This window comes from Dipodomys merriami, unplaced genomic scaffold, assembly GCF_024711535.1.
Source record: "Dipodomys merriami isolate MVZ:Mamm:240054 unplaced genomic scaffold, mDipMer1.0.p SCAF_40, whole genome shotgun sequence".
In the NCBI taxonomy this organism is placed as follows: domain Eukaryota; kingdom Metazoa; phylum Chordata; class Mammalia; order Rodentia; family Heteromyidae; genus Dipodomys; species Dipodomys merriami.
In genome coordinates, this window is record NW_027205604.1 from 7,644,823 (window position 1) to 7,672,214 (window position 27,392).

A 27,392-nucleotide genomic window follows, 5' to 3' on the forward strand; every position below is an offset into this window, starting at 1 on the left:
GCTGAACACTTTGCAGGCTGCAAGCTGGGTACACATGAGTCTACTGGGAAGCATCATCAATTATGCTATCTTCTTGGATCCCTCAAAGATTGGATGGACAACCTAGAAAGGAACAAACTGAAGGTATGTAAGCAGATTTATCTGAGAACAAGATCACATCCAGCAAAGGCAACTTGACATACAATAAATCAACAATAACAGCAAAAATAACCACCAGCACTTGTTGATCACTTACGCTATGCCAAACAGTCCATATATTATCTCAATTTCACCGGCAAGATAAAAGGTATGTTCTATTATTTCCATTTTATCATGTTAAAAAAAAACTAAAAGGTCAGTGAGAACTTGCTTTAAGGTCACTCCCAGTAAAAATATTGAGATTCAGCCCCCCAGTTCTTAACATCCTAAATCTCATTCAGTAACCAGTCAAGTCTCTGGCTGAACTACCCAGCTCTGAAGCACAAACACCACAGTATACTGGTTGACTGTAGATCTGAGTGCCTTGTGTCTCCCCTGCCCATCTTTTGTCATCCATACAACACAGTGAACAGCCCAACCCATCTCACCAAATCTACAATAGATCCCACAGATTTTTATTTTCACCTGTCCACAGTTCCTGCCACACTTACAAGGATCTGTTCCCATTTTCTTTCTTGGTGCAACAAAGGCAACTGAAGCCACAGGTCATCAAGGCAAAGGACAGATTGATTAATTCCCATCAATGTTCAGCTCCTGTTAAGATTAGACTTCACTCTAGAGAGCCCGTTCCATGCCTTGCTCCTCCTCCTACAATGTATAACTAGCAGAGCTGGGCACACAGAGACAGTGGCTGGCCAGCTACTCATTCTACTCTCAATACTGACCTGGAATTTAGAAGACGATTCCCAACCTACACAATGGCAGAAGATAAGGTAAAGCTCCATTTGGATCATTTTGCAACTGGCTGTGAGGAAATGAGTAGGAAAATATAAGTCAGTGAGTCATCTCCAAAGCTTTGGAAATGTCGGGTATAGCTACCTCAGATCAAAGTAACTTCTCTATTTGGCCAACTTAAAGTTCATCTGGCAGCTGAGTAAAAACTGTTTTTATTAGTAATTGGGGTTTTAAGGACATCTGTTGTTTTCTGACTAGTCTGAATAACTTTTTTCCAAATAATTCTGTATAATCATATTATTGAAGGAATATACCCTACAGCAATAAAGAGCAAATTAACCTGCCTCTAATCATGAAATCCTCAATAATATCAATGTACAAAAGACAAAAAAGATGGGAAGAGTAACGTAGGTAGAAGAGATACAAGCAACAGGTGATCTTATATCATGGGGGAAGAAGAAAACAGCTATAAGGGGCATGATGACATTCTGAATGTATGCTGTAGCTTAGTTAATATTAGCATAAACATTATATAACTGGATGTCACAAAAGTTATTGTAATCCTGTAGGAAGAAGTCTTTGTTCTTAGCAAGTACATGGTCAAGTAGTTAGGACATAATGTACAGCTTTAAAAAAAGTTTATTGTTATTATAAAGGTGATATACAGAGAGGTTACTGTTAAATAAGTCAGGTAAAGAGTACATTTCTCTTTTTGGATAATGTCACCTGCTTCCCTCACTGTCTCCCAGTTTTTTCCTCCCATCCCCACCCAATCTGAAGCTTTTTTAAAAATGGTTTTGCCAAAATGACATATGTATACACAGTGAGAATTAAATGTTGTTGGTGCACATTAGCCACTGTTGAATAAAAGTGAAGAATATAGTGTTACCCTCATCATGATTTCATTTTTTCTGTAGATACAATACTTTCGAAAATAAAATATTAGCCAATGTTGGTGGCTCATGCATGTAATCTAGCTACAATCTGAGAATTGTGGTTCAAAGCCAGCCTGGGCAGGAAAGTCTGTGAGACTCTTATCTCCAATAAATTCCCACAAAAAAAATCTGGAAGTGGACTGTGGATCAAGTGGTAGAGCACCAGCTTTTCACAAAAGCATCTCAGGAACCATACACAGTCCCTAAGTTCAAGCTCTAAGACCACAAAAAAAATTATTTTCCCTTTTAAGTCTCTCCCAACCAAAATCACCCACCCTGTATACAAGAATACAAGTTGAAATATCTCTGCCTCTGTGAGAGTAAGATCAACTCTGCAGTGTATTCTTCATTTTCTAAGTGACAGGGTCAAAGAGCGAGCTCTGAGGTCAGCAAGGAATAGATGTTGATTCTAATGTGGGACTATTTTCCTGCTGTCAGATTTGAGTTAAGTTATTCAATGAATAATGATAAAAGAAAATTTTGGAATGTAATAGGGGCTATTCAGGATCTATCATAGTAATCCCTAAATGTGGTAATCTCTTAGGGTTTTAGCATGATTAAATAAAATATTACAGCAGCTTAGATGAAAAATATTTGAACATCAATGATTATGTATTCATATGTACTCATATAATGTATGAATGATAATGATGTGTTCATATGATTATTTACATAATGAAATACCTAGCAGATCATGGTTTTGTGGATATTATATCCCAGAATAAAGCTAAAGTTAGAACTTTAATGGCTTTAGAAATTATATTCTACAATGCTCCCTGAGAACTAAGGAATTGCCTAATAATGAACCCAAAAAGAACAATATTTTCCAACTTTATGAATCCATCTAAAACTTAAAGTGAATCAGATAACTATAACGCCATGTGTCAGGAGAACTGGGATGTCACTCAAATTCAGACAGGGTAATTGGCCTGTGGAGCCTCAGTTTCTACAACTCAAAAATGATGGAATAAAAGATGCTTGCTATACTCCCTTTCAGCCTGAGAATTCTATGGCTTAAGAAGTCCCTGGCCTTTTTAAAGTTGGGTTCAAGATGACAGTTGGCCTGGCTTTTGGAATAATGTGAATTAGAAGAAAGCACCTACGTTTCTTTTTCCTACCTACTGAATCAACAATTACTAAAAAGTCTGTCCTTCTATTTAGCAATGAGATTTTAATAACATCAGCTCAGAGACCCATATTTAGTTATCTGTCACAGACTGTCTGTGTGGTTTAAGGCACATCCCCTTCCTTTGTTGGTTTGTTTTCCTGGCTCTACTACTTTTTAAACTCCAGACTTCACACTTGCTAAGCAGGTGCCCTGTCCTGTTCCTTCTGCTTTTTCAGGTAGGGTCTCACTCTTCTTGCCTGGGCCAGCCTGACCTACTTCTACTTTATACCTCCTGTATAGATGGGATAACAGATACACATCACCTCCTTGTTTGCTCATAGATGGGGTTTTGTCTGGCCTGGCCTTAAATCCCCATCCTCCTGTTTTCTGCTTCCTAAGTACCTAGGGTTACAAGCATGCACCACTCCCTTAGTACTCTTTGAGCCTGGCTTCTTGGTTGCAAAATGTGGATAGTTTCATGTAGTTTGTGATACTGTTGCAAATATTACTGGTGATGCATGAAAGTTGACAGATGGTTGTTGGCAAGAGCAATTAGTGAGACAATGATAAAGCCAGGGAAGATACATAAGTTGTATAATATATATTATTATTACATTCTTACAATCCTTTCTATGCATCTTGTGGTATTTCTGTTACTGATGTTCCCAATGACAAAAATGACTACTTCTATCTTAGCAACTGCTTTCCTTCAGTGGCAGTTCTAGTTCTTAAGTTTTGATTTTGAATATTTTAAAAAATCTGTATGTTAGCAGGGCACTAGTGGCTCAAGCCTGTAGTCCTCGCTATTCAAGAGGCTAAAATGTGAGAATTGCCATTTGAAAGAGATGGGGAAAAACCAGTTGTTTAAGGATACAAGTGGACCTGTTGTAACAATGAGAAGTACAAGTTGTCATGTCCAAAACTAGCTTTACAACATTGGTGCGGGGGGGGGGGGGGGTGGAGGGGGGAAGATTGGGATTGGGGGGGGGAAGGGATGTGAAGGGTAAACAAAGGAGGAGGCTGCAATGCTTGGTAAGAAATGTACGCATTATCCTGCCCACGTAATTGTAACTCCTCTGTACAGTATGTTCACAAATAAAATAAAATTAAATTTAAAAAAAAAAAAAGAAAGCCAACCCTGGCAAACCAATCTAGGAGATTCTACTCTCCCATTAACCAGCAAAAGGCCAGAGCTGGAGGCATAGTTCAAGTGATAGCAGCACTAGCCACCGGAAGGTTAGGGGAAAGTCAAGTGACAGTTCAAAGCCCCAAGCTCAAGCTCCAGTACCAGCAGCAAAAAAATAAATAAATAAATGTAAGGAAAAGGGTGTTTAAGTTCATCCTGGTTCATCCTGTAGAAAAAGTTCTCTCAACCTTTTTAGTTTTAACTCTGTAAGGAAAATGATGAGTGTTTTCATATTTTTGTATGAATGACACCTCCAAGGAAGATTGTGAATGAATATCAAGGGAAAGAACAAGCCTGTGGAACCTATAAATAATCCCAAGTTACAGCTTGATGGATACTGAATCACTGATGATTCCCAGCTCTGTTTCACCCCACAGATCACTGGAACCCTGGTTTTCACTGTCTTCACTGCTGTGCTGAGTTCCTTCCAGTTTGGATATGACATTGGTGTGATCAATGCACCTCAAGAGGCAAGTGAAACATGCATGAGTCCTTTATGGGGAGAATTCTGCCAGTTCCTCCTGTGTGGAGAATATCGTGCATTCCTTACTCATGGAGATAAAGGCTGTCCACGTGAAGGACATGGAGTAATCCTGCCCTGCCAAGTGCAATGTACAGGCTGAAAACCTGGCCTTGACTCCTCAGTTAACAACACACACACACACACACACTGAAAGTAATAAGTAACTTCAACTCTGACTTCATCTCTGTTATTGGCTGAGCTCACAGAAAACCCTCACTAGAATTCTGTGTTCAGGAATTTTGGGGGGGGGGGTGTTATTGGTGATTTAAAAAAAAAAAGCTCACTGTAGATTCAGTCAGAGCTTTCAGCTATGTACACATGGAAAATTCTAAGGAAGAAAGAGGATGACAGTAGGAAGTGTTTTATTCAATGTACATTTATCGAACACCTACTTATTATTTGCATCAGGCACTTCAGCATATGGTTTCCACAACTGGATCCTCCCAACAACCTTAGTATACTCATTCCTAGGCCATATTCTAAACTTTAGGAAACATAACACCAAAAAGATTACAGTTCAGATTACAGTTCTTCCCTTCATTCCTTGTCTCCCATAGTTGAAAAATGATACAATATCACAAAACTTTAATGTCAAGCCAGATGCTGTGGCTCGCATCTGTAATCTTAGCTACTCAGGAGGCTAAGATCTGAAGATCACAGTTGGAAGCCAGCCCAGGCAGGAAAGTCTGTGAGACTTATCTCCAATTAACCACCAAAAAGCCAGAAGTAGAGCTATGGCTCAAGTGGGCCTTGAGCAAAAAAGCTCAGGGACAGCACCCAAGGCCGTGAGTTTAAGCCCCAGGACTAGTATCCAAAAACATCTTTAGTGTTAAAGTTAACTTAATGACAGTTAAGATGTCCGACAAAGTTTGGGTTTTCTCAAGGTAACTATTAGCATGATAATTTTTTTTTTTTTTTTTTTTTTTTTTTTTTTTTTTTTGTCGGTCGTAGGGCTTGAACTCTGGGCCTGGGCGCTGTCCCTCAGCTCTTCAGCTCAAGGCGAGCGCTCTACCACTTGAGCCACAGCGTCACTTCCGGTTTTCTGGTGGTTTATTGGAGATAGGAGTCTCACGGTCTCTCCTGCCCGGGCTGGCTTTGAACCGCGATCCTCAGATCTCAGCCTCCTGAGTAGCTAGGATTACAGGCGTGAGCCACCAGCGCCCGGCTTAGCATGATAATTTTTAAAATATATATCAGATTTCTACCATTTTCTCATTTATTTTGTATTTCATTATGCCAATTTCTAGTGCACACTGAGGAAAGGGTTCTCAGTCTTTCCAGTTCCCAGAGCCTGTTAGAGGGAAACCAGAGCTTCATTCCCCTCCCCTACAACTCAGACTTGTGAGTTGTAATTTGAGGCAGGTTTGGGGTCCCATTCCTCTTCCTATCACCTATGTTGAGTAAAGAATGTGCTTAGGAGATAAAATTCTGAGAACTGCTCCTCAAGTCAAAAGATGTGCTTTAGGTGCACATGGGTGTGACAGACCTCACTATGGCTAAGATACAGGGTATCAGGAGACTGAGATCTCTCTTCTTGTGGATAACAGCAATTGCCCATGTGGCAGGCTCCTAAAACTTCAGCACATTATTGGTATAGATAGGCCTCCACCTACCTTGTGCAAGACCTTTTCATATCCTTACTAGTTTTATAATGGAAAGATTAGGTCTCCCTTCCTTCAGTCTATATCCCTGAGCCAAGATGAAATGGGAGCCCTCAACTGGCTTCCAGGTTCCTACAGCAGCCCCTTCTTCGGGTTTAAAGATCCATTTATGCATCATTGAATAAGAATGAACATTCTGACATCCAAAAAATTTTAAGCTGGATTTTAATGCATTTCAATATTTTATGGTTATGAAAATTACAGATGCTTCTTGCAGAAAACATAAGACAAATGACCCATCATGGAGCAAACAGCTAAGAACTTCTTGTATATTTCCTTCCAGCACTATTTCTATGAATATGTCCATATAGGGTGGTCATCAACTGTGACAAATGCCTCGGTCAGATCTATTTTGTAAGAGGATGTCAATTTTTACTCCATTGGCTTTAAACCAAGACTTGGCCCATAACTGTTAACAGTGAGAAGCTACAACCCAGGTCCTTGTCAGAGATGGCTCTCTCACTCAGCTCACTGCAGCTGAACAGTGATCAGATCACCTCTGAGATGAAAGACATGGGAGGAAGATGGTCTGATGGATGTATTTCTACTTGATTATACTTTGTTACGTTATTTGCCTCTGCTATAGTGCACTGTAAAACATGACCCTATGAAATTTAGTTCTGAACACTGTTATATACTCAAATCAATGAGAACTCATAGAAGTCATCATAAGTTGTTTTATCTATGGGATTAATCACAGGCTTGATTCTTTTCTTCTCTTTGCATTAGTGGAAATTCATGGCTAACTTTATAGCTCATGTCTACAAAACATGTAACACAGAATGTTTGGATTTTTTGTATGCTATTTAGTTTTTACCTCATCTTAGCTTTGCCAATCTTTTTAAATTTAGGTCAACATAAAACCTGCTGGGTAGAGAAAGACTGGTAATGAAAATGTATCTTTTTCACCTGAATAAATGCTTTTCAATTTAAGACTTGAAATGTACAAAAAGTGGTCCAGATATCAGGTTATTAAAGGTAACCTAATACTAGTTTTGACTTTACAGCTTCCTCCTTTAGGTGGGACAAATGCCACCACTCCACAAGCTAATGACTCCCAGGTACATACCCAGTAGTAGAGAATGGATTTTAGAGCTCTGGTCATCAAGGTACTCTATGACTCCTTTTCCCTTCTGTTCCTGCCTCGTTGCTTTTGGTAGGATTAGTAACCTCTGCTTTATAACACACATAATTTTGCAACACACACAACTGGAACAGCCCTATTTAAAAATCTAGCAACTATTTCAAAAGAAAGTTGAATATAGATTATTTGAAATAATGGGCTTTTATTTTTTATTTTCTTTTATCAGATAATAATATCCCATTATAGACATGTTTTGAGTGTTCCACTGGATGACCGAAAGGCTACTAACACCTATGCTGTCAACAGGACAGATTCTCTAACTTCAGTCACACCCCCAATGGACTCAACACCAACCTACTTGGCTGAGGAAGAGGCTAGACAATCTGTGGGCCTAATCACCATGCTCTGGTCCCTGTCTGTGTCTAGCTTTGCAGTTGGTGGAATGGTTGCATCCTTCTTTGGTGGATGGCTGGGGGACAAGCTTGGAAGGTAGGCAAGTTTTATTAATTGGTAAGCATAAACACAGAAACTTAAGTGTCTGGTATTAGAATTCATTTAGAAAGATTTCATCTTTCCTTTTATGGAATGGTTTTAGAGTTGTTTTTATCATTCATAACCCCACAAGGCAGGCCAACATTAAATCAAATTACTGGAAAAATACTGTTTCAATAACTCAGCTAATTGTGGAGACATTTACTGAAAAGGTGAATTTGGTGTATATTTTTATATTAGACTTCACTTTTAAAATTATGAAACATTTAAAAAAAAAACCACTGCAGAAACCATCAACTCAGGAATTCAGCAGAAGGGACAGATTACAATTTCTAATCTGGAAACCCACTGTTTACTTCAATAAATCACAATTTCTCAGACATCCGTGTGTGTGTGTGTGTGTGTGTGTGTGTGTGTGTGTGTGTGTGTGTGTGTGTGTGTGTGTGTGTGTGTGTGTGTGTGTGTGTGTGTGTGTGTGTGTGTGTGTGTGTGTGTGTGTGTGTGTGTGTGTGTGTGTGTGTGTGTGTGTGTGTGTGTGTGTATGCACACCAGTCCTTGGGCTTGAACTCAGGGACTGGGCACTGGTTCTGAGCTTTTTTGTGAAAGGTTAGCCTCTACCATTTGAACCACAGTTCCACTTCCTGCTTTTTAGAGGTTAATTGCAGATAGGAGTCTCACAGACTTATTCTGCCCCTGCTTGCCTCAAACCATGATCCTCAGATCTCAGCCTCCTGAGTGGCTAGGATTATTGGAGTGAGCCACTGGCACCCAGCCTACTTTTCATTTTTAAATTAGAAATTGGCATTTGGATCAAGACATAAAATCTTATCAAAATTACCAACTCCCAGTAATCCTGTGAACTTGGTGTAGGGTTTCTAGTGGCTACTAAAGCCACTACTATCGCAAATCCCCAGCCAGTGATAAAGCAAGCTGAAGCATTTCACAATTCCATTTATAGTGTTTCTATTACATGTTTGCTTTGGGTTTAAAAACATCAATGGAACTCCTTTACCCTCAAGTTGTACTTGGTCACATGACATAGTTAAGTTGTTAAACTTCCTACCCAATATGGGAAAGAAATAAAATGAGAAAAACCAAATGATTACATCCTTAGATCTGTGAACCTAAGGTTTTGTAATAATTTCTTTTTTATTATCATGATAAAAAGATACATGATGAATTGGAAAATTTAGGAAATGTAAAAACTTTTAAAGGACTAATAACTCCTTTATTAACTCTGGACTATAATCTATAATCTGTTTACCACTCCTACAATAAGTTGTAGTTTTTACATCTCTAGTTAGTAAAATTCTGATTTCTTCCTTTCATACCAGAATTTATAGAATAAGACTTTATATAGAATAAGACTCTATATAGTCTTATTCTATATATAGAGAGAGAGACTATATAGAGTCTTATTCTATAAAGTCATATTATTATCTAAAATCTTATCTAAAGGCTATCATGGTAAAAGGAAATCAACTGGTCAGTTTTTTACTTTTTTTTAACCAACTCCTTGGTTCTGGTTAAACCTTAAATCAGAATTTACATGAATCAGAACTAACAAACTGACTTTCATCATTAAAAATGTAAAAACCATTTCAACTTGCACCAAATTAAACAGTAAATGGAGAATTTTCTAGATTCTTTGTAAAGTAAGCCAAACTCAGCAAAATTAATTTTTTAATTGTAAAGATGCTGTACAGAGGGGATACAGTTACATGAGTAAGTGAATGAGTACATTTCTTATTGAGAATTATTACTCCCTCCTTTGTTGTTCTCCCATTATTTAAAGTGAAAAATAAATACTTCCTTTAGCAGCTACTTGCCCTTCCTTAGGCTTTGTCCTTTATTTAGAGAGAAGTTTCTGGCAGGTCTAATGGCTTACGCTGAAATACTCAGTGTCCTTGAAATTAAGACACAACGGTTTATTCTCTGAAGTCTTATGATTTAACATCAGTCCTACACCCAAGACATCATCATTATTACAAAGGATATTATAAAGGAAACTGAGGCCTCTTCTAGCTCTCAACAAAAACTTGTTGAAAAACAGTAAGAAAACATCATTTCAACTATTTTTCTAGGAAGAATCAATGAGAAACATAATATTCCTTACTGCCAGGAGTTACAAATTTACTATTTCTCCACTAGTTAAAAGTATATTCCTTCTATTATTGATAAAATGAAAAAAAAACTTTACTAGCAGTTGTATCAGTAGAGATTTGTGGCTACCATTTTACTCTGAAGAAGGTGTTTGATTATTTTGGTGATACTGGGGTTTGATTTCAAGGCCTTGGATTCAGTTCACATGTGCTCTACCACTTGAATCATTCATCTAGCCCTTTTGCTTTCAATATTTTTCTGACAGGATTTGGCATTTTTCAGGGCAAGACTGGTAAATTATTTTATTTATGCTTCCCACATAGTTGAGATGACAAGCATTACCACACTTAGTTTTTTTAATAGTTGAGCTAAGGTTTCTGTCAACTTTTTACCCAGTTTGACCTTAAACTTCAATTCTCCTGATCTCAGCTTCTTAGTTAGATTACAGGCATGAACCACCACACCCAGCTTGAAGAAGGTTTTGCAAAATTTTCTTACTATGTACAAAGTAATGTTTGTTGCCACTGTCAGCTTTGTAATATATATTGTATTGCTGGTTAACACCAGCAATAGATTCTGCAAATGTGCCAACATTAGTGTTAAAATGAAAGTAATTGTGATAAACTTTAAAAGTATATGTGAGGGCTGGGAAGGTGGCTCAGTGGTAGAGCGCTTGCCTTGCAAGCCTGAGGCCCTGGGTTCGATTCCTCAGCACCATATAAGAAAAAAGAAAAAAGCCGGAAGTGGCGCTGTGGCTCAAGTGGTAGAGCGCTAGCCTTGAGCTGAAGAGCTGAGGGACAGCGCCCAGGCCCAGAGTTTAGGCCCCACAACCGGACCCAAAAAAAAAAAAAGTATATGTGAGGCAAGTGCAGATGGCTCACACCTATAATCCTAGCTATTCAGGAGGCTGAGATATGAGGATTGAGGTTCAAAGCCAGCACAGTCAATTAACCACCAGAAAACCAGAAATGGTTATGTGACTCAAGTAGTAGAGTGCTACCCTTGAGCAAAAAGAGATGAGGGACAGCATCCAGATCCTGGATTCAAGCCCCACAACCAACCTCACTCCCCCCTATCCCCCCCAAAAAAGTATATGTGGGAAAAAACAAAAAGGAAAAATATTTTAAATAAAAAACTAAATGTAAACTTCTTCCAAAATTTTATACAAATGGAAATTTGACTTTGAAAGTTCTATCTATATCAACTAAAAACCTTTACTACTAAAAGAAAAACAAGTAACAGGTTATAACAACAGAATTGATCTTTAAATTAATTTGTAGAAAAAAATATGAAAAAGCACCCAAAGCATTATCTTAAATCTTTGTTAAGTGCATCATGTCTACCAGAAGATGATAGTCAGGTATATGAAGCTCAACTTCTCTTATCATCAATGTTGCTTATTATTAATACTTTAGGCCATGGATGAACCAAAATAATAATCTTGGTTCAAGATTACTGAACTAGTTTTCATAGCAAAATTGAAACAATTGGTCATAGGTAAAAATTTCACCATTTCACCAGGCGCTGGTGGCTCACACCTATAATCCTAGCTATGCAGGAGGCTGAGATCTGAGAATCACAGTTCAAAGCCAGACCAGGCAAGAAAATCCATGAGACTCTTATCTCCAATAAACCACCAGAAAACCGAAGCTGTGGCTCAAGTGGTAGAGCACTAGCCTTGAGCTGAAGAGCTCAGGGATAGCACCCAGGCCTAGAGTTCAAGCCCCACGACCAACAAAAAATAAAATTAAATTAAAAAAAAATTCAACATTCTCTGAAATCAAATGACTTTTATCAAGTTTCGATGCAAAATGTATCCTTCTTGCTTTTTAAAATTTCAGAATCAAAGCCATGTTGGTAGCAAACAGTCTCTCATTAGCTGGAGCTCTGTTGATGGGGTTTTCCAAACTGGGACCATCTCATATCCTTATAATTGCAGGAAGAAGTATATCAGGACTCTACTGTGGTAAGTGACAAATGCACATGCATACATGCACATGCACATGTATGCACAAACACTAACACATCTTTGTCTCACAGTTTGTCTACAAGCAAGTGTGCTAACATGCAGACATATCTGAGTCTATGGTGGCATCACAGAAAGAAATGAAAATAGCAAAATATTATGTTCCTGAGTTGGGCTGAAATCAGTTACAGGGGATTTAATAGTATGTATGTTCTAGCCCACCACAATGACATCATTTCTAGTTGTCTGATTTCAGACAAATCATTTACCTAGGACTCTTAATGTGTTCACATTTATATGAAGAAGATAAAAGTACCTACTCTAGCCGGGCGCTGGTGGCTCACGCCTGTAATCCTAGCTACTCAGGAGGCTGAGATCTGAGGATCACGGTTCAAAGCCAGCCCGGGCAGGAGAGACCGTGAGACTCCTATCTCCAATAAACCACCAGAAAACCGGAAGTGGCGCTGTAGCTCAAGTGGTAGAGCGCTCGCCTTGAGCTGAAGAGCTGAGGGATGGCGCCCAGGCCCAGAGTTCAAGCCCCACGACCGACAAAAAAAAAAAAAAAAGTACCTACTCTAAGAGTAATTGTGTGAATACATGTAAAACATTAGGGACAGAATATTAAAAACTCTATTAAGTGTTAGCTGCTGTTATTATTAGTTTATGGTGCAGTAGACAATGGAAGACTGCCAACCCTGTCCTGTGGCCTAGCTGACTGCGTCTGTCTTTGCTGCTCATTTCTGACAAGACCTGTAACCAGGGCCTATCTCTAGACCATAGTCCCTAACTACTTGATTTCAGATACGGTTGTATGAAGCATTACAATGGTAGTATCCTGTAACGGACAAAGAAAAGAAATCAGGCACAAGTAACTAGTAAAGTTTGAAACACAGGAAAAATTCCAGCTCCATGAACTTTATGTCTGAAGAGTTAGAACTGATATTCCATGGAAAGAGTTGCAAATTTTCTGAAGCAACCCTATTGGCACAGGTCTGAACAAAGATAGGAACATTCAATCTCTACAACAAATGGACAAATATTTAACTTCTCAATGCAAATGCATCTTTGATTCTGAGGTTATATGATAACACATTAACCCATTTTCACAAAGTAAAGTAATACCAAAAAATACAAAGCAGTAATACCAACAGTAGTGGGGAAGGAATGATGAGGGCCTAAATTTGCATAGAAAAGATTTCTAACGCTTTTATCTGAAGAAAATACCACAATTTTATGCATCTTTATGATCAATTGCAACAAGAGCCTAAAATATTCATGGTTAATAACTTAGGGATGAGGGATGTAGCTCAAGGTCAGAGAACCTCCTCAGCATGTTCAAGGTCCTGAAATCAATCCCCAAAATTGCATATGACCTTATTTTGAGTATTTCAGTTACTAAAATTATAAGAAACATAAATGACTTTATGTTCTTTTGATTTCATATCTGAAAGTTTACCTTATTATACTGTTCCTGAGGTACAGTAGTAGGTCTTACAGAAAGATAGTACAATCCCAATAGGGCCAAATAAATGTTTTTCTCCATTATTTAAACCCAACTAGAATCTTATGTCAGCTATAAAATTCTGCCTAAGTAGAGATACTAAGAACATTGTGAAATATTAGTATTTTTAAAATAATTGCCCAAAGCATCTTTTACATAAAGACCATAAACTTCCACTTGACAGGATTTATAAAAAGTTTCTTCTGGAGACAGCCTATTTTTAAATTTTTTTTTGTTTTGTTATTATAAAGATGATGTACAGAGCAGTTTAACATGAGTCAGGTAAAGAGTACTTTTTTTTAACAATGTCACCTTTCCCTGGCACTCTCCCAGTTTTTCCTTCCCATCCCTACACACAAGTTGTACCACTGCTACATGTGTTCATCCTCAATTTCTGTAACCTCCTTTACCATCTCAAAGACAGATAAACAAGACACAAAGAAAAAACAGCAAAAGAGAAAAAACCTCCATTTCCTAGAGTTCATTTTGATAAATATTATTTTATATGATCAGATGCACAGAGATATTGTACCTTTGTGTTCTTCCCCTAAGAGTATCTTCCTTTGGTCTTACTGTGTATGAATTGCCTGAGTCCTGTATAATTTTTCATTTTCCAGTGTATTTTAGATCAAACTTCTGCTTATAAGAGAAAATATGGTTGTTTGGCTCTCTGGGCTTTGCTTACCTCACTTAACATAGTTTGTCATAGGTCCATTTTCCTGCAAAGGACATAATATTATTCTTTCTAATTCCAATTTGTATAGGCACCACATTTTTTTTGGATCTACTCATCTATTATAGGGCATGTGGGCTGGGGTTTTTTAATTCTTAAGAAAATACTCAACACTGCAATCAGCAAATGGCTGGTTATATCACCATTTCCAACATGACTGACTACATTTAAGACAGCTGCAGAAAGAATAATGTCTAAGTTTTATTTATTCTGTTAAGCACAAAAAGTCTTCCTTCAAACATTTACTGAAACTGAATATACTAATGGGATAAAGAATAGGGGATGAAGAAGTGGGTCACCCTAATTAAAGAAGAGTTCTTGAGGTCCTCCATTTCTTCTACATCTCTTCATCCCCATCACCACCCCAGTGGTGACCATGTGGCACCTGCACATTATGGAGATTCAGTTTGGCCTGTAGTCCTCATATTCATGCTCTCATGCACATTATGGGTAAGCCATTTCTTACCTTTACCAAGAGGCTGCTGAAATTCTAATTCCCTACAATTCAATGAGTCCAGATTAAGAATATTATGAATGTTCTTCAATCTCAAGACAACCTAAGGCATTGTGAGGTAAACTTAATAGCAACATGAATTATTTTTCAACTTAAGACAACACTATGGAAATTGCCAAAAATCCATGACTAAGTGTTTAAGGTATATCAACAGTGCCTATGGCTGGAGACAAAAGCTCTTCCTTCCAAAAGCATCAGAGACTTTCAGACAGGATACTGGTTGTACTTAAGCCAACTTATTGTTACTGAGATATTACTGGCTGCACTTTAACAATTCTCTGCTCATATTTGGTACAGGGCTGATTTCAGGACTGGTTCCCATGTATATTGGTGAAATTGCTCCAACGACACTCAGAGGTGCTCTTGGCACTCTCCATCAACTGGCCCTTGTCACTGGCATTCTCATTAGTCAGGTACAAACTCCTCATCCCCATATCCATCTTCTATTTAACCTATTCTCTCCCTCCCTGACTGTCCGTTCTCACTGTAAACCAGCACAAATTAAAACAAACAATTCCAACATTGCTAGTAGAAATACTGTAGAAACACGGGCTTTTAAGCTGCAATTAAATTATTGCCACTCATCACTTGTCTTCTTGGAGTTGTTGTTGGAACTGAAACTTCCAACACTATTTCAGAATTAAATTATTCTACTTGATATCAAGGACTATAAAACACTTGTGACTACATGTGTTTCCTTAATTTTGTGCATTTTACCTAGAAATCTGCCATTCAAATGATTATCATGGGAGCTATTATTTATCTGGCTCTATTCTTCTTAGTCCTACCTTGTGGACCTAGGAGGAGGCATTGGAACCCCATACTTTATGATTATCTCAATTGTGGTCTGTAAGCCACTGTAACAGATATCAATCATAAAGCTGCTCTGATCAAGAATTCTTCTATTTATATAGCCCCATCTATTTATGTTATGGGAAATCTAAGAAATAATTTTAAAAAACCTAAGTTCTGCATGATTTCTAGCTGCTTGGAGACATATAACCATATGTTGTTTCAAACATCAAATGTGTTTTTCAGTTATACTGAGGGGTATGGGTGAAGTGATAAGAGCCTCTGTCTACCAAGCACAAGGCCATGAGTTCAAATTCCAATACTTAAAAAAACAAAGGACTGAAAGTTGGAATATTTTCCATTCTAACTGTCCAACTGGAGTTAATGGAAACAAACCTAGATCAATTCTTTGTCAAACTAATTGTCCATGATTAAGGTGAGATGCATGAGCCAAGGTTGTTAGGGATTACTATTAAAAAACTAATCATCTTTTTCAGTAAAGTGTAGTAGAAAGATCCAGTGTCGTTTAGCTAATATTTCTCCTTATTCTTTCAGATTATTGGCCTCGAGTTTATCCTGGGCAATCATGATCTGTGGCACATCCTGCTTGGCCTGTCTGCTGTGCCAGCACTCCTCCAGTCTCTGCTCCTATTCTTCTGTCCAGAAAGCCCCAGATACCTTTACATCACATTGGAAGAGGAAGTCAAAGCAAAGAAAAGTAAGTTTGGAGCTGGGTGCTGGTGGCTCACACCTATAATCCTAGCTACTCAGGAGGCTTACATCTGGGAAAGAAAATCCATGAAACTCTTATCTCCAATTAACCAGCAGAAAACTGGTAGTAGCACTGTAGCTTTGAGTGTAGAGCACTAGCCTTGAGTGAAAGAGCTAAGCAACAGCGCCTAGGCCCTGAGTTAAAACCCCACAAAAAAATAAAAATAAAAATAAAAAATAAAAATTTAAATTTAAATTTAAATAAAAAAAGAAAAGTTTGGAGGAAGTTTTCATTCTTCCTGTTATTTTGGAATTAGTAGCTAATGCAAAATAATGTATATGAATGATTGCTCCTGAAGTTAGTAACAATGCCTTCTAAATGAAGTCAATGATCACATACAAGATGATGTGCAAAGTCATTTTGACATGACTGATTCATGCCATTTTACACTTGTAAGCATTCACTCAAGCCCAAGCCAGATACCCACACATCAGGTATTGGATTTAATCAGAGGCTCCCAAAAGACCCTTCAATGCATTATGATCAGTTTTCTATGTCATATGATAAAGACAACTGTTCTGTACTTTTTTTCCATCAAAGAGCAATATTTAACAAAGAATTTCCAATGCCTATGCTATTAAGTCATAGAAAGGGAGAAGTAAATTTATTTTTGTGTGATTTATTTCAATATGATCATTTGGGGAACAGGCTTAAAGAGACTCAGAGGAAGTGATGATGTCACCAAAGACCTCAATGAAATGAAAAAAGAAAAAGAAGAAGCATCAAGTGAGCAGAAAGTGTCCGTAATTCAGCTCTTCACCAATCCCAGCTACCGACAACCTATCATAGTGGCACTCATGCTGCACATGGCCCAGCAGTTCTCTGGGATCAATGGTGTAAGTCTAAGAATATCTTCTAACTATAAGGAAGAAAAGCGAATTAAGATATAGAGACATATAAGCCAGGCATTGGTGGCTTACATCTGTAATCCTAGCTACTTAGGAGGCTAAGATCTGAGATCGCAGTTTGAAGCTAGCTTGGGCAAGAAAGTCTGTGAGACTCTATCTCCAATTAATCACAGAAAAAGCCAGAAGTGGAGCTGTGGCCCAAGTGGTACAGCGCTAATCTTGAGCAAAAAGAGAGCTCAGGGACAGCACCCAGGCCCAGAGTTCAAGCCCCAGGAATGGCACACACATGCGCGCACGCGTGCGCGCGCGCGCACACACACACACACACACACACACACACACACACACACACACACACACACACACACACACACACACACACACACACACACACACACACACAGTCTGTAGTACATTATTTCTATTAAGGTAAAGGAAAAAAATCTGTACTAAATGCAAAAATACAACAGAGAATAATTCCACAAAAAATACTGAATTACAGAGTTGAGTATGAAATTTAGGATTTCTAATAGTATAGAGTCTGATTAATGCAAAGTTTATATCCTCTCTGTTCTGCCTTTATACAAAATGCCACAAAACTTAATCTCTCTGAACTTTCTGTTCCAGCTTCACCTCAGTATCTGACATAAAGAGGCACTGAGGAAATGCTGACCCTGAGGCTATTGAGCAGTGTAGCATACTAAGCAGTGCGCTGCCAGCAGTGGTTGGCACAGTCTGCACAGATTGCAGGAAAAAGTGCCGACAAGAAGGATGTGTTAGGTGGAAAAGAGATGAAGATAGAATGACAGAATGATTGACAAAGCTATTAGAAACATATTGCCAGGTGCTAATGGCTCATGCCTGTAATCCTAACTACTTGGAAGGCTAAAATAGGAAAGGTCATGGTTTAAGGATAAAAATGACCAAAAAGAAAAAAGTCTGTGAGATCCCTCTGGACCACACAGTGGTGCATGCTTGTCATCACAGCTTTGTGGAAAAGGTACATAGATATTATGGTCCAGGAATGTGCCCAGACAGGAAGCAAAATCTCAAAAAAAAAAAAAAAAAAAGGTGTAAAAAAAAAAAGTGTAAAAAAAGGGAGGGCTCTGGAGAAATGGCTCAATAGTACAGCATCTACCAAGCAAAAGGTGGGGCCTTAAGTTCAAGCTTCAGTACCATCAAAAAGAAATTTGAAAGACAGATATAAAAACAGTTGTTACTTAACAAAACTAGTATGTTATGAACCCAATTTCTCTATCCCTACTGAGATTGAAGGCAAATTTTGAGGTTGGGAAGGGGAAACAAAGGAGGAGGCAACAATGCTTGATAAGAAATGTACTCATTACCTTGCCCATGTAATTGTAACCCCTCTGTATGGTATTTTCACAATAAAAATAAATAAATAAAATGACCCTTAATAGGAACTGAAAATTTTTAAAAAGGCAAATTTTGAACTAAATGCAATAGCAACCAGAAATCTTACAATTACCAATGAGAACACAAAATTGTTTTTATATGAATAATCATTTGGAGTATCAAAGCATACACAATTGTCCATCAATTCTATTCTCAGGTACAAGCACATGCCTATTTCACCAAAAGGATTGTTAGAAAGTTTATAACAGCACTGTTCATAATCACCCTAAATGACAGTTACCTAAATCCTCATCAGGAATAGAATGGATACCTAAATTGTGGTATACTAATACACCAAAATTTTGTATAGAAATGATAATGAGCAGTCTGCAAACACAAAGAGCAATAAGGAAGCTTGGTATCCATTTACTGCTACTATATCAGTTTATATCTGTTTATAGCTACTCAGAAGGCTGAGATATGAGGACTGTGGTCCAAAACCAGCTCCAGCAAGAGAGTCCATGAAACTCCTATCTCCAATTAACCACCAAAAAGCCAAAGTAGAGTTCTGGTTCAAGTAATAGAGTGCTAGCTTTGAACAAAAAAATCTCAGAGACAGCACCAAAGCACTGAGTTCAAGCCCAGGACTGACACAAAAACAAACAAAAGGATGATTCTCAAAATACTGAACAAAGAATCGAGATTGAAAAATAGGATATTCTATGTGGTTTCATTTACATGAAGTATGAGATTTGGCAAAATTTATCTATGATGTCAGACATTGAGACTTTTATGCAATCAGAAGGTAAACACTTACTGGACGACTGGGTTCTGCTCTGGAAGGAGACAGTGAAAAATACCTTTAGAAAACTCAAACAATCAACCAAAAATAAACAGCCTAGGTTATTTCTTGTTTAAAAGGCATCAGTTTGAGGCTTCTTGATTAAGGCTAATCTCTTTTACTTTGCAGATCTTTTACTACTCAACCAGTATTTTTCAGACTGCTGGAATCAGCCAACCTGTTTATGCAACCATTGGAGTTGGTGCTATCAACATGGTTTTCACTGCTGTCTCCGTGAGTTAATACCTTAGATAAACACTGCTTCTTCCTTATGATCTGTGATTTAAAAGTAACTAATGCCTTGTCCACGTGCACTGGGTATGCAGAACTACATGATTCCTGACAAGAGTCCTCTCTGTGATAAACTAGCCACTGCCCTGGCATAACTAAGGTGAATCACTGGCTGCCCCTGCGGCTGCGATGCTAGGGAGTCACTGATGGGTAAATTAACAGCCAACGGAGAGACAAGGGGACTTGTTCTTTGTTTAAGTCCCTGGATTCTTTCTCTATTGCCTTGTACTTAAATTCCTTAAGATTAGTTGACAGCTGGTCAGTTCTACCAAGATTGAGTACTGTTCCTGAATTCCTTTTCTTCCACACACTTTCACAAGTGTGTAGCATCTGTTAATCAGAGTATGTGTAATATGAGAGACTGGGGTAGAGGTAGGATAAAATGAAAAATGCTATTATTATTGCAATGAGAGGTTATATGCTCTTTTTAAAGCCAAATACCTTATATAAGGAATGATCCAATATCTCAATAATATTTAACATAATCTAAAAAAGAGAACTACAAAGACAAAACTAACAAAGTAATATAATTTATTATAAAATGAGAATAACTGTTTACTTTTAGTTTTGAATACAAAATATTTAAAACATTTTGGTCATAATACTATACTCAATTGATTTTAGCACTTGTTTTTCCTTCTCTACACATGGACTTTTAACTCTTACCTTGAGGTGGTCAATAAATTACAGCCTGGCCATGTTAAACAGTACTGGACCTTGGAAGGAGGAGGAAGAACAAACACCAACAGAACATGAGTGTTTTACAGGCATGACTTCAGAGATTAAACCTGTTCAATCCAAAAGACTGCTCTAAGTCAGTGAAGGCATGTTACTGGAATGTGGTCCCAGTGACTATTTGCCCTTTTATGTTTCCTTGATTTTTTTTAATATATCCAGTTTCAACACACTTTTATGACTAGAGATTATTATTAATATGTTGCTTATAATAAATTTGCTATGTAAAGCATCAAGTTGTCAAGACTGGGAAAATCAAATTCTGAGAAAAATCTACAGATGAAGCATCTGTACAATTTCATTTCTTTACCCTGCAGCAACCTCAGTAGAGTGGAAGAAGTTGTTTTTTCTTTTAACATAGTCTTAATTATTTTAAAAAGTTTATTTTTCTCTGATAACTGACATAATAAAATCAGTTCTCATTACCTCACTAATCCTCCAAGAATATAGATTTAAATTTTCAATTAATTTGTTCATTAAAAGTGGTTCACGCCAGGCACTGGTGGCTCTCGCCTGTAATCCTAGCTACTCAGGAGGCTGAGATCTGAGGATTGCGGTTCAAAGCCAGCCTGTGCAGGAAAGTCCGTGAAACTCTTATCTCCAATAAACCACCAGAAAACTGGAAGTGGCACTGTGGCTCAAATGGTAGAGTGCTAGCCTTGAGCTGAAGAGCGGAGGAACAGCTCCCAGGCCCAGAGTTCAAGCCCCACAACTGACAAAAGAAGAAAAGGAAAAGAAACTAAGTTTTAAAGTCCAAAACACAGACACAGTGGCTCCAGCCTATAATTCTCCCTACTTAGGATATAAAGATCAGGGAGTATAAGTTTGATAGACTCCATCGCTGGGTGTCATAGCCTAGCTATTGTCCCAGCTACAGGGGAAGCTCAAAGGCTGGGTGCAGCAGTATGAATCTGTTATCCTCAGCAATATGGGGAAGCACAAGTAGGAGGTGCATAGTCCAAGGCAGCCTCAGCATTAAGCAAGAGCCTACCTAGAAAATAGCAAAGTGACAGAGTGCCTGCCTTGCAAATGTAAGGCCCTTAACTCAATCCCCAGTACTGCCCAAGTTGAAAAGCACAAAAAAAAAAAAAAAAAAAAGAAGCAGGTGTTTGTCATCAAGTTCCTCTCCCACAAATTAACCATGTTACTAAATTCTGTGCATCCTATCATCCTATGCAAAATACAAGCCTCCCCTGAGGACATATAAATGTTTCACAACTTGGAAGCAACATAAAAATCTGGTTTTGTTTTCTGAATGAGTGCTTTGGAAAAGAGAGCAGTGGCTACCATTCTCCAGCAAGACCTGTATGATACATGTAGTCTAAGGCAAAGATGAAGGTGTAGTAGAGTAGCCACCATAGCCAATGACCATGCCTTACCCCTTGCATCATGTGTATCTGAGTTTATATAATGGTTGGGAGACCAACTCATTGTCAACACATGCATAGAGTTTTTGTCCAATTAATAATTTCTCTGGAACAGAAGAAACAGATATAGTAGGAACCTTCATTCTGAAGAAATATTTCCATTTTCTTGGTATGCCTTGATATGGTCTCATCAAGCCTGCTTTAAAGTTATAATTAAAAGTCAAAATACACAGCTACTGTTAGAAATTTGAGAAAAGTTTTGGGTTTTTTCCTACTTCTGTCTCAAAAATTAAATGTGGGCTTTGTTGGCTGTCCTTTCTATGTGATTTGAAACTGAAGTGAAAAGCACTCACTGTCAGGGAAAAGAAATATATCTCAGGTCTTTTCTGAACAGATGTCACCATACTAAGTGTATTAGATGGCTGCTGAATTACTGGCTAATCTACTTAGAAAGGTGAGGAATTATGATGTGTATGTGTGAGTCTAGCCTGGGCAGTGTCCACAGATCAGAGAGGCAAGAATCTATTCAATAAATGTTGGTTTGAGTTAATAGTAAATCTTAACCATTAATGTGCAGGTTCAAAGACTCAAAGGAATGGATGACAGGATAAAAATGTCCTGTAGGGGCTGGGAAGGCGGCTCAGTGGTAGAGCGCTTGCCTTGCATGCATGAGGCCCTGGGTTCGATTCCTCAGTACCACATAAGCAAAAAGAAAAAACCTGGAAGTGGCGCTGTGACTCAAGTGGTAGAGCACTAGCCTTGAGCTGAAGAGCTGAAGGACAGCACCCAGGCCCAGAGTTCAAGCCAACAAGACCGGACCAAAAAAAAAAAAAAGTCCTCTAAGCCTTTGCTTTGAAGCCTTCTTTTTCAGCAGGCATAATTCATTACCACATCTGGTACATTTAAGCACACCAGAAAAATAAAGACCTGACTAGCTTAGTACAGAATCACATTTTGTATATTACCAAATGAATGGTCCTAATTTGACTTAAGCAGTGAGAAGTTGGTAAGAATGTCCACAATGGAATACTTACACTATTTCAGATGTCTTTAGTGCACAACCCAAATCACAAAAACTTAAGATAGGGCTGGGAAGGTGGCTCAGTGATAGAGTGCATGCCTTGCATGCATGAAGCCCTGGGTTCGATTCCTAAGTACACACAAACAGAAAAGGCCAGAAGTGGCACTGTGGCTCAAGTGGTAGAATGCTTGCCTTGAGTTGAAGAGCTCAGGAACAGCACCCAGGACCAGAGTTCATCCCCATGGCCAACAACAACAACAACACAAAAATAAACCTTAAGATAATCACCAGGAGAAAAACTAATGTCACTTTGTCATAGAGATCTTTCTCATTTTAAATGTTGAGATGACCTATTGAAAGAGGTAAATGATGTACAGCCTCTGACCCATTATACTAAATGGGATAATCCTAGAGTGACGTGAACACTACAGTTGTCTCTCTAGACTGGTCTATTCATGACCCAATAAAGCAGACATTTGTTAATTAGCCCTGCATCATTCTCTACCAAAGTCTGACTCCATAAAAAGGAATAAATATATAAAGCATAAAATATAAAGGCAATATTCTATGGCACATAAGACCAAGATTTTTTTAAATTTTCCTAGGTACTGCTTGTGGAACGGGCGGGGCGGCGGTCTCTCTTTCTAATCGGAATGATTGGGATGTTTTTCTGTACCATCTTCATGTCTGTGGGACTCGTGCTGCTGGTGAGTTTCACTCCTGGACTGATATTTACCATTCAATAACATATCTGTGGTACAGGTTAAAATGTTTTGTGTGTCAAAAATCTTTAAGCGGAATGTGGTTTACTGGTAAAGTGCTTGCCTAGCATGTAAGAAGCCCTGGGTTCAATTCCTCGATATCACATAAATATCAAATTAATACAAGGAAAAAAATCCTTAAGACTGACTGATGAAACAAAGCCAGAGGAACAACATGAACTACAAAGGATATATGAAGGAAAGGCAAATTTGTTTCTTGGTCTTACAGACTAAATAAATATCACCATCTCTTTCATTCTTGCTATCAATGAAGACTGTAACCTCATAGTCAAAGGAGGGACTCTGGGATCAGCCCCAAGATGCTTCAAGTGCCGTTTTAGACTCTGAGAATCTTGTAAATGTCCCCTAGGCAACTGCCTGAAGCTCTCTAAGTCCAGTGTCAACCACAACTTAACAACCACCATGGTACAAGCAAAGGATACTGAATTCTCTTTTTTTTTTTTTTTGGGGGGGGGGAGCTGAACAGGAACAGAATGACTAAGGATCAAAAAAGTCTTAATCCTGAGGATTACTTGAAAGATTTCACATGCTTCAGATCAGAATGACTTGAACTTAATAGAACACAACATGTCAGGAAAAGGGTCATGTCCATCCCTGAACTTCGTAGAAGCTACTTAGCTAAAGAAACAGCAGTGAATGATTCCAGACCCACTTTTGCTCTTGGTTTGCTTTTTCTTCAGGACAAGTTCTCTTGGATGAGCTATGTGAGCATGACCGCCATCTTCCTCTTTGTCAGTTTTTTTGAAATTGGACCAGGCCCAATCCCCTGGTTCATGGTGGCTGAGTTTTTCAGTCAAGGACCACGCCCCACAGCCTTAGCACTAGCTGCATTCAGCAACTGGGCCTGTAATTTCGTTGTAGCTCTGTGTTTCCAGTACATTGCGGTAAGAGCCTGACACTGTGCAAATTTACTGAACAGAAAGCAAGTCAAATAGCTGCTAATTGAAACTCTGTTTGTTCTCTATCCAGGACTTCTGTGGACCTTACGTGTTTTTTCTCTTTGCTGGAGTGGTCTTGGTCTTTACATTGTTTACATTTTTTAAGGTTCCAGAAACCAAGGGAAAGTCTTTTGAGGAAATTGCTGCAGAATTCAGAAAGAAGAGTGGCTCAGCCCAGAGACCAAAGAAGGCCACTGTAGAAATGGAGTTCCTTCGAGCTGGAGAGGCAGTGTAAAATTACCTGCTTTTTTTATATGAACAAATGAGGATGGAAACAATGTATTTTTTTAAGAATTCCTTGAGGATTTCATATCTTATATCTTAAAGTATTGCTTTATTTTTCTGGAAGAGTTTTATGAGTTTTGATGAGAAATGTCACCAAATATTACTTAAGAAAGCATTTTTTTACTTAGGATATCTGTGTGTGTGTTTGTGTGTGTGTGCCAGTCCTGGGGCTTGAACTCAGGGCCTGGGTGCTAAGTTTCTTTTCTCAAGACTAGTACTCTACCACTTGAGCCACAGTGCCACTCTGGCTTTCTGGTAGCTAATCATAGGTAATAATCTTACACAAGCTTTCCTGCCTAGGATAGCTTTGAATCACAAATCTCAGATCTCAGCCTCCTGAACAGCTAGTGTTACAGAAGCAAGCCACAGGCGCCTAGTGAGATTCTATTTTTTTTTTTTAATGGTAAGAGTGTAATAATGTAAACTGAAAATGCTAGATTGTTTTGCTAAAGAAAGAGCAAGTATGTTCTCATCTTCCTAGTGTTTTTTACTACATACTGCCCCCAAAGAAACTGAAGAGCTGGAAATAGAGCTGTAGCTCAAGTGAAAGAACAAAAAAAGCAAGGATAGTGTCCGGGCTTTGAGTTCATGCCACAAGACCAGCATCAAAACAAAACAAAACAAAAACAAAAACAACAACAAAAACTGAAAAACATTTAGGATCTCCTAACATTGCCTCATTAAGCAGGTGACCAGAAATTTGATGATATAACTATTATCTATATATTTAAATATGATTAAATTGGAGTTTCCTTCCCACAGATCTAACACTAAAGATCTGGCTAATAGCAGTAAGATTCATATTGTAATTGACTTCTGTTTCTTTCACTCATCTTCTTATGTACTTATGTACTTATAGTTTTGGTTTTTTTCATATGGAATGGTTTGTTGAGCATGTTAAAAATATTTTTATGAAGACTTGCTTTAGTTAGCTCTCAAATCTTCCACTATTCAGAAGAAAATGTTTTAGGTCCTTTGGTGACCAAATGCTTTCTGCAAGATTAAAGACTCAAGGATTTACCTAGTGGTCAGCTAATATTAATATCTGTTACAAAACCATGCTAATTTCTTGTTGGTTTAATTCTTTATTTATTTTTTTGTTTTTCAATTGAACATATCCTGGTTGTCTGACTTGTGTTATAAAATACACTCAAAAATCCCAACTCAGGTATTTTGTATATCACCTCAAATCTCGAATAAATTGAATCAGTCTAATTTAGAGAAATTGCTCTTTCTGTTAAATATATTTTCTGAATGACTATTGTCTCAAAACAAGTTAAAAGGTAGGAATTGAAAATTTCCTTACAGTGAGCTCCTAAAATTCTCATAAATATTTCACTTTGGATTTAATCAAAGCTTTAATTTTTCTTTTTTTTAATTTTTATTTATTTTTTATTGTGAAAATACTGTACAGAGGGGTTACAATTACATGGACAAGATAATGAGTACATTTCTTATCGAGCATTGTAGCCTCCTCCTTTGTTTCCCCTTCCCATCCCTTCCCATTCTCCCCCCCGCCCCCCCAAAGCTTTAATTTTTCTGTAAACAGTAGTTCCAAAGAGGACAGTCATCATCTTAAGACATTTCCTTGTCTTTACCATAGGTATATTCCATCATCCTATCTAGGCTATTCTCTTGTTGTTCTGGCATATATTCTATGTTACCATTGTGTGAGCTCTCTCTAAACACTCTGATCTATGAAGGAAGTTGGAAATACACAGCTGATTGAACGGACTTCAGTTTGAAACAAAACCTACAATTACGCAAGAACAGTTCTGATAGATGCCAAAAGCTTAGCAGAAAACCAGATCACTTCTGGGCTGTTTTCCCACAAAATGAAGTACTTAGTCAAATGTTTTTAAGCTTACAACAAGGTGCACTGAAGGAAAACACTTTTTCTGTCAGTCATGGGGCTTGAACTCTGGGCCTGGGTGCTGTTCCTCAGCTCTTCGGCTCAAGGCAAGCACTCTTCCACTTAAGCCACAGCGCCACTTCCAGTTTTCTGGTGGTTAATTGTGGATCAAAGTCTCATGGACTTTCCTACCCAGGCTGACTTTGAACCATGATCCTCAGATTTCAGCCTCCTGAGCAGCTAGGATTACAGGCATAAGCCACAGGCACCTGCCTTAAAAGAAAACACTTTTTTTTTTTTTTTCTGGTCGTGTGGCCTGAACTCTGAGCCTGAGTGCTATCCCTCAGCTCTTCAGCTCAAGGCTAGCACCCTACCACTTGAGCCACAGTGCCAGTTCCAGCTTTTTCTGCTTATGTGGTGCTGAGGAATCAAACCCAGGGCCTCATGCATACAAGGCAAGCACTCTACCACTGAGCCACCTTCCCAGCCCGAAGGAAAACACTTTTTAGAGTAAAAATCCCCACTGAACACTTACACTTTTTTTCCCATTTTTCTGTTCCCTTCTTCCCTTCTCTCCCTTCCCGCCTTCCTTAATCAAACATCCTTGATCAAAATTTGGCAGGCCAAACAATAATAATTTTTCATTTCGATTTTTTTCCTTTGGGATAGTTTTGGACAACTAGTTCTACTTGAGACTTAAGGATACAATAAAAATGAGCTTAAATAGTTTAAAAGATCGTAGTACTATGACTGAGCTCCAACAAAAATAAAGGGAATAGCCAAGCATTAGTGGCTCTGCAGCTGAAGGTATGAAGCCAACCAGGCAGAAAAGC

At 38.3% G+C, this 27,392-nt stretch overlaps 1 protein-coding gene and 1 long non-coding RNA gene across 2 annotated transcripts in view; one reads left to right on the forward strand and one right to left on the reverse strand.

Moving 5' to 3' along the window:
• The first annotated feature begins 805 nt into the window (after positions 1-805).
• Slc2a2 (solute carrier family 2 member 2) lies at positions 806-25,922 on the forward strand. Its single transcript, XM_069991899.1, has 11 exons — positions 806-911; positions 4,480-4,572; positions 7,597-7,859; positions 11,807-11,931; positions 14,977-15,092; positions 16,027-16,189; positions 16,892-17,079; positions 19,418-19,522; positions 23,308-23,409; positions 24,165-24,368; positions 24,454-25,922. The coding sequence occupies exons 1-11, from the start codon at positions 897-899 to the stop codon at positions 24,655-24,657; spliced, it is 1,578 nt and encodes a 525-aa protein (XP_069848000.1). The 5' UTR covers positions 806-896; the 3' UTR covers positions 24,658-25,922.
• The window catches only part of LOC138806486 (uncharacterized), a 49,037-nt gene continuing 41,896 nt past the window's right edge, over positions 20,252-27,392 (reverse strand). The window contains exon 3 of the long non-coding RNA XR_011365899.1: positions 20,252-20,295. This is a non-coding gene — a long non-coding RNA (uncharacterized lncRNA). The remainder of the gene's footprint in view (positions 20,296-27,392) is intronic.

Excerpts from the sequence above, each read along its gene's own strand:
- Slc2a2 (XM_069991899.1), top strand. Across the intron at positions 7,860-11,806 it reads CTGGGGGACAAGCTTGGAAG|AATCAAAGCCATGTTGGTAG; the intron begins GTAGGCAAGTTT and ends TTAAAATTTCAG. Across the intron at positions 11,932-14,976 it reads TATATCAGGACTCTACTGTG|GGCTGATTTCAGGACTGGTT; the intron begins GTAAGTGACAAA and ends TATTTGGTACAG.